This window comes from Plectropomus leopardus, chromosome 15, assembly GCF_026936395.1.
Source record: "Plectropomus leopardus strain MGB_pleo_1.0 chromosome 15, ASM2693639v1, whole genome shotgun sequence".
Taxonomy (NCBI): domain Eukaryota; kingdom Metazoa; phylum Chordata; class Actinopteri; order Perciformes; family Serranidae; genus Plectropomus; species Plectropomus leopardus.
The window spans coordinates 6,688,112-6,704,016 of NC_142190.1; the positions used below are offsets into that span (position 1 = coordinate 6,688,112).

The window sequence follows — 15,905 nt, forward strand, 5'->3', positions numbered from 1 at the left end:
AACATCCATAGATCGTGGGCCTTGGCATTTTGCAAAAGTGGCCCCCAGGCAAAGCATGCTGAGTATCCCTGAACTACAATTAAAGCCTTGATCGCAATATGCATATAAACTTAGAGGAAAAGGGTAAAAGCACAGAGCAAAAACTTAATTACTTTTTTGTAAACATTTTTGCCTATTTTTTTTTTTTAATGTTGCATTTACGGGCATGTCATTTTGAATTTTGTTTATAATTTTGAAGTCTTTTTTGTAATTTGGATTTTTTTCTTCTTTTTTAAAAACATTTTTCAGTTTAGTTTTACTTCTATTTTCCTTTTCTTTAAATAATTGAGTTTTGCTCTATTTTTTCTTTCTTTACATAATTTTGAGTTAAGGGAGGTGTTTTTTTTTCAGTTTTCGGGTTTGGTGTTTCTTCTATGTATCTAAAAAAAATATTGGGGTCTGTATTTGTTCCTATTTTCTAAAATAGTTTTGAGTTAACTGGGTTTGTTCATTTTTTCGGCATTGGTTACTTTTACTTGTCACACGTTTCACTACATTTTGCTGATTATAGTCACGACAATAATATTTTAAATGCAGGACTTTCGCTTGTAACATAGCATTTTCACGGGATGGTATTAGTGCTTTTTCTTAAGTAAATTAACTGAACACTTCTTCCACCTAACTAAGGAAAAACTAAGGAAACGTTACTTGTAAAGCTAAAGTTAGCCAGCTAACGGTAGAAGCTAACACTGGCCGTAAACGTTTAGTGTATTTTGGCTAACTACCGTCCTCTGTTGGAGGTAAACGCAGCTTTAAAACGTTAGTTAGCTAACAAATTATGGTATATTAAGTTAGTAAGCTTTCAGTCCGGTTAAACTGCTAAAAAATTATTTTTCTATAACTCACCGGTGTGTTGAGCGGCGGATTTTTGCGTGTAAAAACGGATTAAGACTCAAACCGCCATAATGGAGTGACGCGACTGCGCGAGCCCTCCCTCGCGCGTGCACCTGTCTCCGCCGGTCACGTGATCAGTCCGACAGCCCAACTCTCGTGTGAAGTTGGTTTTTGCCGCTCAGGGATGGTTTATGGGCCTTAAATAAGCACGGAAAGTGGCTGTATATTACACTATATTAAGAATAAAATGTCCTGCAATTTCAAGACACATCGTGTAGAATCTTAATAAAAACTATCTTGAACAATGAAAAACATAGGACAACATTTTACCATGAAATTAATTGATTAAAATCCTTCAGAAGTCATTATTTTTTATTAGGTTATTGTGTGACTCTATTTCTAGTTTAAACGTAGGCTGAAATACGTTTTTATTATTAGAACTTAAGGATGCACGATTTCGATTTTTTACAGAACAACTATTTTTTTTTAACTGATACCAATATAACCAATATATCCCAACTCATTTTAGTGATCATCAAGTCTTTTCTGCACATCATGTCATGCATACTATCATGCATACTCTTATTGTGGTGGCCCACCAGCAGATGGAGACATACAATACAATGCTTTTCAGTGTATATAGTATTAATGTATTGCGCAAAATGAAATTAAAAAAAACTTCGATTTAGAGTTGATGTTTTGTACATGTTCATTTTGTCAGTAAATGCATATGTATCGGATTGATATTGGCAGAAATCAGCATGTTGTCATGTTACAATATTTCATTATAAAGCCAATATTGGCTGATATGTGCCGAAATTATCATGCATCCCAATGACAGTTAATTAAATGTTAGTTGAAATTACCATTTTTATTGTGTTCAGGTTTTCACCCACTCCTGTTACCCTGTTCTCCCTCACTAAAAATCTGGGACATTACAAAGGTCACATGATCACCAAGAAGTAAGGGACTGTTCTTTATCTATTAGAGGGGGGCATGGCTGGGTTGTGATTTTGTTTTCATTTAATAATTATTTTGACCCTCCCCAAAGCTACAAATATTGTCCTTGAGCCTCCCTGAGTGACTGAAGGAAAATGCATGACCCTCCCTCTCCCATGAATTAGTTATTAGATTTTAATAGTTACCCTTTAATGCTTTAAAGTCAAAAGTTGAAGACGAAATCCAAGAGTTAAAAAACGTAGAATAAAGTGATTTTGATTAAATATGGCTATTTTGAAACACATGATGTGTTCAAGGACTGTCGGTACTTTCAAAATCCAATGGTAATTTCTGTTTTTACAGTTTCTGGCTATGATAAAGGTAATTGGCGATTCTTTAATGAAACATGCAGGCTGGAAGGCATGTTTAAAACCATAAATATATATCTGACGCAATATCTGAAGACAGCCTTGAGGAAGTTTCCTCAAATTTGGCACAAACGTCCACTTGGACTCAAGTATGAACTAATTAGAATCTGTTGGTCGAAGGTCAAAGGTCAAGGCCACAGTGACCTCATACATGTGTTTGGCCATAACTCAAGTACGCTTATGAACCATCTCAAAACTGTGCTGATTGTAGAGGTCCTCTGTGTGTGAAGTATACATGGTTTTACATAAATAGATTAAAAAAATGTTCTGCACTATATCTAATTTTTTCATAATATAGTAAATATGACTGACATACTCAATTACAGCCCTATTACCCAAATTACTACTTAGATGTTATGCTTGTTTAATAGTTTTGTTAAACCACACGCCACTCGAAGTTGCCAAGTGTTCTCATGCAATATGAATTGATATCATGTGGCCACTCTGCTCCCTCCCTTTGTCTCACATCCACTGCCCCCATTTCCATCTTAAGCAAAACAAGTGCAGAGCCCCGAGGACTCCCTGTACATATGCTATAAATTACAAACCACCTCTATCAACATTCAGGACAAACTCTTTGCACTCGTAATGGGTTCACATGTATCCCCCTGCAGCAGTTACAACACCATGTGTTTTGAGTGTCGGTGAACAGCAGCTCCTCTCAGTCAGAACGCTGCTCGTGGTGCTTGCGGCTCACCACATCCTCTTGTAGTTTAGAAAATAAACACGTTGTCCTCACACACTTAACCACAGAGGCCTCCCTGAGCGTACACTCTGACCTTCTTCTGGGCATTCTGTGTCAACAAAGATTATCAGGTACGTATGAGACATGTTGTGCAGCGCGGGGAGTTTGTCATCAAACCACAGTCTGATGCAGTCTGGTCTGGTGCTGTTGCTTTTGTTGGCGATGTGACGTCAGTTAGTGAGGTAAAAAGACTTATCAGAGGTAAGAATGAGTTATTAGCGTAAAAAAAAGGTTTAAAAAATCCTTTGTGCTGCATTATTGGCTCCATTAGACATCCGACCGAAGACTAAACTATGATGAGAAGCCCTTCTGAGCTGATAGCACTGACACAATCAAGGTCTCTTTTCTGTTTGTGTTTTTGTGTGTGTGCGAGTGAGAAAGTCATCATGTTCTGTTTTTGCCCAAGACTGACAAGCAGCAGCACCTCTATAAAAAAAACTAACTTCACAAAAACACTGATTAGCTGCTGTTGCATCAACACATGAACAATAACTACCGAAATCATTATATGTGAAACAACTGACGTTTTTTCTGAGAATGAAGTGAAATTAAATCAAATTTTTATGCTGCTTTCTATATAAGTTTACGGGGAAATACAGGGATACTCAACTTGCTTTGCTTTGGGACAACTTTTGCGAAATGACAGGAGGCCAGCAGCCCCATACATGATTCAGGGATTTTAGGAACTTTCTAGGATTTTAGCACATTTCTAGGATCTGAGGACATTTCTAATATTTTAGGACATTTCTAGCACTGTAGGACATTTCTAGGATTTTAGGATGTTTCAAGGATTTTATCATTTCTTGTATTTCAAGACATAGGTTTTTAGGGCATTTCTAGTATTTTGGGTTAGGTTGTATCTAGAATATCGGGATAATTCTCTGATTTTATAACGTTTCTTGGATTTTAGGATGTGTCTATGATTCAAACATGTTTCTAGAATTTCAGAACATTTCTAATATTTTAGGACATTTCTTGGATTTAAGGATGTTTCTCAGATTTCAGGACGTTTCTAGGATTTTAAGACATTTCTAATATTTTAGGAGGATTTTGGGACATTGCTAAGATTTTAAGACTTTTTCAAGATTTTAGGACATTTCAAAGTTTCTGGGATGTTTCTAGGATTAAAGACATTTCTAACAGTTTAGGACATTTCTAGGATTGTAGGATGTTTCTCTGGCTTTCGGACATTTCTATGATTTTGGGACATTAGGGGCGTAGCAAGGACCTCTGTCACTGTCACTTTATTTGATAAACAGACTTAGTTTTGATGCTGTTTCATGCACTTTGGAACCATATGTATACTAAAAGTACAACCACCAGGCACCTTATCAGGGGCCAGTTTTGGCCCACAGGCTGCAAGTTGAGTATCCCTGGTTGTAGGGGTGGTTTGGGAAAGGCCCCTGGTCTCACCTCCAAAGCCACTCTTTAAGAGTGATGAGCAACTCCAGAGTGAAGTAGTGGAGTGTGAGCAGAGGTTTCTTCCATAATACCAGATTTTCTCGCTCCTCGTTGTCCGTCTGTTCCCTCTGATCCACAGACAGCTCTGAGTCTGGCCACACAGCATTGCAAATACACACACAAATAAACACGATGGATTCATGTTTTTAAATAAATGCAAATACAACATTTTTTTTAACATATTCTCAGTGGCATTTGATGCCCTAATAAGCATGGGTTTGATTTCTTGCTCAGCTGATCATCAGATGTGGTTTGTTTTTACCAGCCAGCTCTCCATTTAACTGCTCCTTGACACCGAGACGCCTCTGAGGTAGTTCACCTTCGGCCCCGCACTCTGCCATCTCATTCACCGGGAAGGAGTCCAGCTGAGAGAAGAAACAAGTCTTTAGCACAGACACTTTGTACCCAACGCTGCTCGCCAAAAACGTCTCTGTCCCGTCCTCGCTCAGAGCTGTCTGACAACTTTGTTAAATCACTCGAAAGCAAGGACTCCTTGCTAAAATTTTAGGAGCTCTTCGAGAGTGTTCTCAGAATTTTGTGAATATGATCCCAGATTGTTATTTTTTTTGGATCCAAAGTATTCCTTAAGCAACACGTACTTAAAACGTGGAGTAACATCACTGTTCTTGGTGCGAATTGGTGCAATTTCTTTCAAAAGCAATGAAAAGGCAGCTTAATATGAAATCTTCCACAAGTGCAAGAAGTAAGTAGATTTAGAAATTTATTTTTAAAAAGCTAGGGGAAAATGTCGAGGGAAAAAAGAAAAAAGCTATAGGGAAAAACATATTTATAATTATTTCATAATTGCACTTTTTTTTTCTCGTGAAAATGTCCCACATGTCTTTGCTTTATTTTTAAAAGTATTTTTCATGTAATTTTCCCATCCTTTTTTTTTCTTTATATATTTTTTGCAAATATTTGGGTCATTTCCTCTCGTCACTCATTATAAACAACAATTATTATTATTATTATGTCACAAAATTGTCATGATTTTTGAAGCATTTTTTCAGGTCATTTCCTTTTTTTAAAGGCTTTTTTCTTTCTTTTTATTTTTTAAATTTACCTATTGTCAGGTAACTTCTTTTTTTTTAGAAATTGGGTCATTTCTTCTTTACTGCCTATTAAAAAGATGTCAAACCGATGAGTTCATATTTCAAAGGTTTGATCCAGATCAAAACCAAAACTGGATTATTTTATCTGATTTCATAATCTCCTTTTTTCCTTCTGAACATCCCATTTTCAAGATTTTATCAAATCTGAAAACAGAAAATGAATCAGATTACTCCTGAATATCTCAAATGGCGTACACAGAAGAGTCAAATGTATAAATAATGGGTGAAAGGGAATACAGGATGAGATTTTGTTTCATGTTTCTTCATGATATATACTCAAAGGAGATCTACACATTCATACATACATGTGCCTTCCAGCACATGCACAGCGTCTCACTACAGAGCCAAGAATCTGTCAGTGAGCAGTGAGATGGGGACTCTGACACAGAGGCACGTAGTTCACCATCTGGTAGAAGTGTCAGTGTCTCTCTGAGCTTAACCTCTCTCTCCTGTGACCTATAGGTCTGAGCTTTTGGCTCTTTTTTTTTCAGTGCATGCACACTCTTTACACCTGATGTTAACATGCATCCTGGGTAACTGAATTACAGTATTGCAATTTCATCAAAAGCTTTCAGTACAGATGCTTCAAAAGCAAAAATAACACCTACGAACATGTAACTAGACACTTGATCTGTGTAGTGTTTCCACTGCAGACAGTACTCTTAAATGTAGCTAGACCTTTTAGTACCTCATCAGTGTGCTAAGTACCCCAACAGTTAAAAAATTGGGACAGTTCCAAAGGTACAAAAGGTACCATCCACAACTTTTCACAATGGAAATGCAAAAAAAAATGCGTACCCAACTAACCAGAAACACCCCATACACAAATGAGGCTGCTCTGAAGTCTGATTCATGCATCTGAAGTGTCACACAGAGGAAAATAAAAATTCCTCTCAGACGATTAGACTGCGAGGCATTTGGAGAGCTACTCTTGGCCCTCTCAGGGAACCACAAACAAAAGCTTTTCATTACAAACCTTAAACCTTGAACACACACGCTCGCACTAGATGTGCCAATGCTTCATGCACAATGGTATACACACCCACAATGCACTGTGCAACACAGGGGCTCAACAATGTGCATGAAATATCCTGCAAGCAGCATCAAGTGTTGAAATTGGTGCAAAACTTTGTGTAAACTATGCACTTAATTTGATTTATTCTACAAAACAATGAATTAATCAATTAACCCTTTGAAACCCGAGCACAAGATTCCTACAGCTTAGGACAAGTAGGATTTTAGGCTTTTGAAGAGTTTTTTAATGCCACTTGGAAAGAAATGTAAGATCACGTCAATACTGAAGGAAAAACATGTACTGACATTAATAAGGTTCAGGGGAATTTTATTTTATTTCTCAAATATTTATTTTCACATAAAAAAAAGACTCTTTGGTGATGTTAATGTAAGAGGCATTCTGTAAATTATCATTTTTATTTTGAAAGTTTCCCATAATTTTTAGCTTTTTGAGACAATTGAGAGATTTATTTAAGACATTTTAATGCAAATTAAGGCCTTATTTTTAGATTAATGGAATAAATGCCTTTTTAAGACTTTTTAAAGATTTGCAGAAACCATGTAAGCAAGTTGGCTTGATTTAAAAAAAAAACAACAACATGGGAATAAGGGAATGAGAAATGAAAGAGGAAATGACGCAGCAAGAAATTAGTATAAAAAATAATAATTCTGTAACATAATTTTAATTATTATGATTATAGATATAGTTTTCTTACTTTTCCCCATTTGATATTTTTCCCTAGCTTTTTTTGTTTTTAATATTATTATTCTAAATCAACTAATTTTCTTGAAATTTGTGGAACATTTCTTAACAAGTTGCTCTTCTTTTTTTTTGTTTTGTTGAGAAATTACACCAATTTACTCCTGGTTCAAAAGTTTAAATACTTGTGAAAGGCGTATGAAAGCAGTACAATAAAAGTGATGTTGTTCCAGGTTTTAAAGGGCTGAACTCGATGCATTATTCACAATCAATACCTAGTGTACCGTTTCATAACAACAATGCTGCTTGTGTGAAACACAGTAGCGCAGCCCTGCTCCAGCACTTGATTGCGCAATCACTTCTACCAAAACAACCCTGACCTGTTGAGTAACTCTTGGGACAACGAGAAACTCAACACACTACAGGATGAGAAATTTGATAATCTGCAAACAGTTTTCACATTTTAAACAGAGATAATTTCAAAACAGTGCATTAGAGAGAGATTATGAAAGTGTAAAACAGAGCAGGAGTGCAATGCGTTAATGCATTAAATGCATTATGCAGAGAAAGTAAACTCACCGTTCAGCTGATGTTTAATCCACAGTAAACTCTGGGCTCAGATGAAAACCTTTGCTGGAGCCCCGGTGGCAATGTAGGGCAAAAGTATGCTACCCATGAACTGCATCATAACTTGAGTGCAGGGTGTGGTGATGGAGGGGGCCAGCGAAGGATCGAGCACTGATACAGAGTTGCCGGGGGAGGGGAGCACAGGGCTGACAGAGGAGACACACAGAAAAGAGGGAGAGATTTCATCATTTGCCTGGTCGAACCTCCAGAGGGCCAGTCTAATTAAAGGTCTATAAATAAGTGGATCACTTTCCTGGAGCGCACTTCTAACACTTCTCAGTCCTCAGTAGGTTTCACACAGAGAGTGAGTGAATGGCATTTGGGCAAAGAGAGCTTAAATCCCAAACTGAGAAAAAAACACCTCAGGGCAACACATTTATCAGGTCATAACTAGAGAACTGTATGTTGCCGTGTTTTAGTATCAGCATCATGTGGTTTTATCAGAGTGAGAACATTTATTTCAGAGCTGTGTTTTCAGTGGTGGATGTTATGTCTGATTGGAGTGTTTGAATGACTTTATTTTGGGACTTTAAGATGCAGAGGGAGTTCAGTTTAAAGTGGACAAGCATCCTCTGTCTGCATCAAAGTGCAAAACATCGGGAGTGTTAGCACTAAGGTCAGGTCAAGCAGCAACCTCCGGGACAGAAAAATGAAGTCAATGTGGAAGTGCCAAAAAATGCAGTTCCTCAAACCGCCACTTGAGGCTGGCTCCAGAAGCTGCTCAATCCCATAGAGCAGGGAGACTCAACTTTCTTTGCTTGGGGGCCACTTTTGCGAAATGACAGGAGGCCAGGGGCCTTTTAGCAGTGTCTAACATGTTTCAAGGATTTTTGGATGATTGTTTTTTATATTTCTTGGATATCAGGATGTTCTTGACATTTTTTCAGATTTTAGAATGTCCCGATTTGGGACATTTCTAGGATTTTAGGACTTTTTCAGGATTGTAGGACATTTCTCGGTTTTCTGAAAATGTTTCAGATTTTAAGACGTTTGTAGGATTTTAGGACATTTCTAGGATTTTAGGACATTTGTCATGATTACAGGATTTTTTTGCAAAATTTAAGGACGATGCTAGGATTTTAGGACATTTCTAGGATTTAAGAAGGTTTCTAGTATTTTTGGACTTATCCAGGAATTCAGGTCATTTCTAGGATTTTAGGACAATTCCAGGATTTTAAGGGCCTGAAAATTACCTGAAAAGTAGTAAAAAAAAACAAAAACCCAAACAAACAACAAAACAAAACAAAACAAAAAGCACACAAATAAAATTTTAAAAAAGACAGAGTAAGCAACCATTTATCCAATTTGCTCAGGTTTTGAAGGGTTAATACAAATATATATTTGTACTCCGCATCAGCCAATAGCCAGAGTTCAGGTATTGATATCAGGAAAAGGTGGCATCAGTTTTCAGCAGCATGTCAGCTCATATGCAGCACACTATCTATAGGCTGGATTTTGGCAGTCAGTGTTGGCTCCATGTCGTGCTGAACAATGTTCACGGCACGAAATCACATGGAGCCTCACCTGACTCGTCTATATGAAGAGACGTCTCACTCCAAACTGCATAACTGAAACTACTCATGCTTTATGAAGAAAACCTTAATATATAATAATAATATAACATTATATATTATTTTTTATATTATAACTTTTAATAAAAGTATGACAGTTATCATTGTTGAGGTTTTTAGTTACAATTTGTATTGAGAGGACTTTTCAGCTTTATTGCACTTTTTAAAACATTTGTTAGACAGGTAGGCCTGATCAAAAGTAATCAAATGCAATAAGTAATGTAACTAGTAATCTGTACCCTATTGCAGTAGCTTATATTACATTATGGATAAAGATGTAGCAAGATTTAGGGACAAATTTGAATTTCTTTTTTTAAACTATGTTTTTTTAAACTGTATTTTAAAAAAAGACAAATAAATCTACCTTGTACCTTGTATTACAGACTCAATGAGATAGCCAAAACTTATATTGCTAATATTTTAGGTAAATAGGCCTAATTATTGATTCTGTCTAAAATAATTTAAAAAAAAAAAACAACACATAAGTATACCTTGAGAAAAACGAAACACAATTGAGTCAATTTTAAATGTATTAGCAATTATTTAAGATACAGGTGTAGCTATAATGTGCATGCACTTTGTGATATAATCACAGCTTTCTTACTGCACCACCTCCTGGTCACATGCCTGTACAACAACAATATGACAACTTAATAAACTGTAAAAACAACAACAACAACAACAACAACAAAACATCTCTCAAGACTATTGCAACGCTATTTAAAATTACTGAGCTAAAAGCTTAAATTGTTTTTGTCCATGGCTAATGTTTTTGTACTTAATAAGATACTATTTATTTTAACATTTCATTGAGAAATGAGAGAAAGATCACCAACAAGGCAAGGATTATTGTTGTTATTGTTTTCTTTAAAATTTCAACAGCAACAAAACAGTTAAATGGTCTCTGTACAAATGTTAGAAACTAATAGTTTCACTCAGTCTAAAACTCATGTTTGAAAAAAAAGTTAAATTAAAGACAGTCTTGTTATCATGAACTCCTAAATTGTCACTTTTATTTTGTTTTTATTCTGTTAGTCTTTCCTTATTATTTATTTCCTTATCATTTATTTCTGTCTTGTTTGCTCGATTATTTTAATATGTTATTCAGGGACACTCCACTTGCTTAACTTGGGGGCCACTTTTACAAAATGACAAGAGGCCAGGGGCCAGTCTCAGCAGCCCCATATATGTCACTAGGATTTCAAGATATTTCTACGATTTTAGGATATTTTAGGACATTTTTTTTTAAGGTTTTAGCATTATTTCAGCCATATTTTGTTATTCTATCTTCCAAAAAGTTATCTAAAACACTAATGCATATGTAATAAAGTGTTCATTTATATATTTGAGTATATTAAAAATGTTAAATAAATGTGATGCATACACAAAAATGTCTTTGTCCCATTTGGTGGAGACTTTAGGGTGAATCCGGTAGGTGGCGGTAATGCGAGTTTATAGATGCGAAACGCCATTAAAGACCAAAGAAGAAGAAGTCCTCGTCACGTGGTGGTTGACACTCAGCACATTAAACTTGTCAGCAGGTATGATCTGAAATCAGAGTAATCAGAGTATCGGGGTTTTTGTGCAGCTGTGACACAATGAGAGCATGAAATGTTTAACTATTTGTCTCTCAGAGGGATTTCTGTCGAACTGACGCGATGTTTTTGGAGCTTCTTGCCTTTAGCCGGGAAGCTAATGTTAGCATGGCTAGTTAGCTTGTGTTAGCTTGTTAGCCGCGATGTTTGTTTAAAAATATAAAAACTGATGAGTTAAAATCTGAAATCTGTGATTTAGAAACAAACTTAACTAACTCTTTAGTCAGAGCTTATTATGGGCTCATATTAAACTTAAAATAACCATTTTTTTCCCCCTTTTTAAGCTGCTTAAGAAAAAACATAAGATCAGTAAAAAAAAACTGCATATAAATATTTACAGAAGTACAAAACAAATAAAAATACATCAAATAAAAAGACAAGAACTAACAAACAAACAGTTACATCCGGTTACATCATATTATAATCACTTAATAAATTAAATGTACTTATTTATATGGAATTTTCCAAAAGTAATTAAAAGTTGTTTGATTATATATCTTATGCTACATTTTAAATAACTTTTTTAGAATAGAAATATTTTATTAATCCTGTGAGGGAAATTGTTTTGTTAGAGCAACAAATAAGAGAGCAGCAACTGAATAAAAATATTCATTAAAAAGGCAAAATAATTATACATATATATATATATATATATATATATATATATATATATATATATATATATATATATATATATATATATATATATATATATATATATTCACACAAAGGAAGGCACTTAATGTAGAATACAATAAAATAACAATAATGAATAAAGATATGTACAGTATGTACAGAGAACAAACAAAAAAAGCCAAAAAGATTAAAAAGAGCAATGAAAGACTGTGTTATTGAATAGATCTTTAATACTGCATACAGATATATTCTGAAATACAAAACAAATACATAAAATGAGAAAACTAAAAAAAAACCAACAAAATAATTATTCACATTTCATAATGCCAGATTACATCATACTTAAACCATTTAATACCTGAAATGCCTTAATAGCCTTTTTCTCCTTTACCTTATCTATATGGAATTCTCCAAAAATATTTTAAAAATTGTATGAAATATTTGTTATTTTCAGATTTTATCTTGCCCATAGTACAAGATTACATCAAGTCAGAGCTAACTACAGGCTCATACTAAACTTAAAATAACCAGTGTTTCATTTTTAAGCTACGTTTTCAACAACTTTTTAAAAACTTTTATTGAATAGAAGATCAATACAAAACTGCATACAGATATAAAAATAAATCAGTACAACCAAAAAATAAATACATAAAATTTAAAACAATAAACTATTAAACAAATGATTAATTACATTCATATTATACAAACAAAGTTTAAAAATGAAATTGAAATTTGAATTGAATCAAAATGAAATTTCTTGATCGTGCTGCATCTTTTGGAGGAGTTGATCATAATCATTCAGTAACTTTAATATCTTTAGCAATTGAATTTTTCCCCAATTTTTTTTCCCAAATTTCCCAAAAGTAATAAAAGTTGGATGATATACAGTTTGTTATTTTCAGTCTTATCTTGCCTTTAGTTTAACATTACACCAAATATAACCTGCTGAAGAAAAAAAACAGCTGTAACGTAAGCGGTTTGACCAGCTGTCGTTATGCTTTTGCATAAGTTTCCTGTAAGAATTGAAACCAAATCAATGTCCTTAAGTTTGGAGGAATAAAAATGTCATGAGGGGGAACTCAACTCGCTTTGCTTGGGGGCCACTTTTGCAAAATGACAGGGGCCCAGGGGCCACAGCAGCCCCTTACATGTTTCTAGGACTTTAGGTTTGGAAATGAACAAAATCTACCGGCCACTCAGCAGATTACTGTTTGTGTTTTTTGGCTTTAAGCTGAGGATCACTTCTCTGCAGAGATCTCTGCACGTTTTCTCATGAATACAGTGAAGTCAGTTTTTCTGCGAGGTGCTGAAACTTTTTAACTTTTTAAGTTTGAAGGTGTGGCCTATAATTATTCTGCTCTGTCGCTGTTGCAGGTGCAACAACATGGACTTGCCGTACGGTCCACTGGGTCTGGGTCTGGTAGCAGGACTCAGCTGTGGGCTCCTCATCGGCTGGCAGCTTCGGGCTCGCTTGGGCTCCACGTCCAAAACCCTGATGACGGCGATGGGGAACGGCACCGGTGAAGCGAGCGTGATGGGAGAAGGCGGCGAGTTCAAGATGATACTGGTGGTCCGAAACGACCTGAAGATGGGTAAAGGGAAGGTGGCCGCCCAGTGCTCCCACGCCGCCGTGTCGGCTTACAAACAGGTTCAGCGCAGGAAGCCGGAGCTTCTGAAGCAGTGGGAGTACTGCGGCCAGCCCAAGGTGGTGGTGAAGGCGCCCGATGAGGACACCCTGATCGAACTGCTCGCTCACGCCAAAGAAGTTGGGCTTCCCGTCAGCCTGATTCAGGACGCAGGAAGGACACAAATTGCGCCCGGATCGCGCACCGTGCTGGGTATCGGTCCAGGCCCGGCGGATCTGGTGGACAAAGTCACTGGAGACCTGAAGCTCTACTAGAGTTCCAGCATCAGGCCGACCTGCTTACGACGTCTTTGTGTTATAACTATTTGCAATGCAAACGAAGGAGTTTTTTTTTGTACAATAAACAATCAATTATATGTTAAATACTTGAAATTTTTGGTGCAGTTTTGGACACACGAGCCTTTCACATTTGATGACTCTTGGAAAAAAGCAGTAAAAAAAGCTTGATGTGTAATATTTTACTGTGATACTTCATTGACAGAAACAAAAGGCACTACAAACACTGTTCAGAGTACATTTACATGTAAAAAAATATTCATTTTTTTGCCCTAATTCTACAAAAAACAATATTCCTAGGAAGCTGTTTAACCCTTTGAAACCTGGACCCACATCAGTTTTCTAGTGTTGCATTCAGACACCTTTCATTTAAACGTGTTAAACTTTAGCAAAACGGTTTCATTTCTTTGGAAAACGTGGCTGAAAGTCAGTGAGCAACCTGGAAACAGATGTCCTGCGAATTCTGATAATTACAAGAGGGAGGCAAGAACATGACTTAAAAATTAGTTTAAAAAAAGAGAAAATTCTTAAATAATAGGACAATTTTCTAGAAAAAATGTATGTATGTATAATTATGCAAAAATGAACAATTTACATTAATGTCACATCCATATTGTACTTGGAGTGGATGGCTTTCAGATTTTGTCATAAAATCTGAAATATTTTGCCCGGTCTTGAAAAATCAGTCCTGAAATACGCTGAACAAATATTTAAACATTACCCTTTCTTTTGCCGTGGTTATTTCACAGGTTTGAGGGAACTCTCTGAAACCTGAAGAAGAAATGAAAACATAAACAAATATGTAATTATACATGTAGTTTCCCCCCAGTTTCTCTTTTTTAACCCTTGACATTTTTCCTCAGCTTTTTTCCAGTGAAGAAAAAAACAAACATCAAGGAGATTAAGTGCTGACAGTAAAAAAAAAAAAAAAAACAGTAGTAAAAGCACAAATTATCTAAAAATAAACAATTTAAAAAATAACAAAAGAGAGGAAAAGAAATGACCAGGGAAAAATACCTAAAAAATAATTTTGTAACATTAATTTTGAATATGTAATTATCATAATTATAATATAGATTTTCCCCCTCGACATTTTCACCCAGCATTTTGAATATAATTTTTTCTTAAACAATTTTATTATTTTTTCACATATTAATAAGATACAAAGAATAGAATTTTCAAAATTGACTAATTTCTTGCAGTTTGTGGAATTATCTTTTGAATTTTGTCATTGCCTTTTTTTCTGAGGTTTTTCAAAGAAATAAGAGTTCAAAGGTTTCACTAACTGAAAGTTTTATCAAGAGTTTTTTTTTTGTGCACACAAAAGGTTTTTCTCAAACTCTGGTCACGAACGTGTTAGAAGAACACTTCACTTCCTAAATGACCAAATGTTTATGATTTACTCACCGTGTGTTTCGTTGAATTTGTGAAGAAAACGCCTCCACGGTGAACTGAGGATCCAAATCAGGTCAACGTTCTTAAAGTTCGGTTAAATAAATGTATTTTTTCAAGATGAAACTGCACATTTTAGAGTGTCCTTTGACTGCGACCATCCCAAGACACACCTGTCACCTGTGTTTTAATCAGCATCTTGATGCGCCGCACCTGTCAGGCGGAGATCCTGGAAAAGGGTTTAAAAAGACCAACACGTGAAGTGCATAGAAAGGTCTCAGATCTGAGACTTGAGTTGAGTAGTTTCTGTATCGTAACATTTGAAATGTGATTTATATCAAATACGTAGGAAAAACAGCAATCAGCAACTTGGCATGAAATGTCTTGAAATTTGCAAGAAAAATATTAAAAGGTGACATAAAAACGCAGCTTAAAAAAAATGAGGGAGAAAGATTTTCATCGGAAAAATATCCAATTGACTTGGCACAAATATCAAGAGAACTATTTTTAAAAAATATTCCAAATATATATTTAAAATAAGACAACAGAAAAAAAGTTATTTATTTTATTTTTGCACTTTTTTTAGCCCCCCCCCCCATGTTTCGGTGTTTATTTGAACGTTTCAGGCAATATTCTTGCAACTTTTTGCAGATTTCTTGCCAATTTTTGGGACATGCCTTTTTTCCATGTTTTCTAAAGAAATCAAGCCAATTTGCTCCGATCCGAGAAACGTCTGACAAATCATAGAAACATGCACGGGGCGGCTGCGACGACTCATTTAACGGTTTTGACGGCGTGAAATTATCTTTATATGTGTAAGACAGAAGTCTGGAGGCGCAGCAGTGTCACTGGCTGGAAGATAAACGTGTCCGGTACCGTGACCGTCTTCTC

The 15,905-nt window shown here is 35.6% G+C and overlaps 2 protein-coding genes across 4 annotated transcripts in view; one reads left to right on the forward strand and one right to left on the reverse strand.

Annotated features, from left to right (window-relative positions):
- The window catches only part of LOC121952899 (vacuole membrane protein 1-like), a 101,149-nt gene extending 85,970 nt beyond the window's left edge, over positions 1–15,179 (reverse strand). Inside the window, exons 1-5 of one of the 3 annotated variants that reach the window (XM_088088219.1) lie at positions 15,030–15,179; positions 14,344–14,393; positions 7,852–8,045; positions 4,709–4,811; positions 4,399–4,537 (exon numbers count right to left, since the gene is read on the reverse strand). In XM_088088219.1, coding sequence (XP_087944345.1) covers positions 4,399–4,537; positions 4,709–4,787 — 218 coding nt within the window. In that variant the 5' untranslated portion in view covers positions 4,788–4,811; positions 7,852–8,045; positions 14,344–14,393; positions 15,030–15,179. Of the gene's footprint in view, positions 1–4,398; positions 4,538–4,708; positions 4,812–7,851; positions 8,046–14,343; positions 14,394–15,029 lie in introns of those variants that run through there. The other 2 variants (XM_042499769.2, XM_042499770.2) reach the window with 2 other exon arrangements.
- ptrh2 (peptidyl-tRNA hydrolase 2) lies at positions 10,868–15,145 on the forward strand. Its single transcript, XM_042499773.2, has 2 exons — positions 10,868–11,011; positions 13,076–15,145. The coding sequence occupies exons 1-2, from the start codon at positions 10,929–10,931 to the stop codon at positions 13,599–13,601; spliced, it is 609 nt and encodes a 202-aa protein (XP_042355707.2). The 5' UTR covers positions 10,868–10,928; the 3' UTR covers positions 13,602–15,145.
- Positions 15,180–15,905: the final 726 nt, after the last annotated feature.

Coding starts and splice junctions, on each gene's coding strand:
- ptrh2 (XM_042499773.2), top strand. CDS start 10,929: ATGCGAAACGCCATTAAAGACCAAAGAAGAAGAAGTCCTCGTCACGTG. Junction 11,012..13,075: donor CACATTAAACTTGTCAGCAG/GTATGATCTGAA, acceptor TCGCTGTTGCAG/GTGCAACAACATGGACTTGC.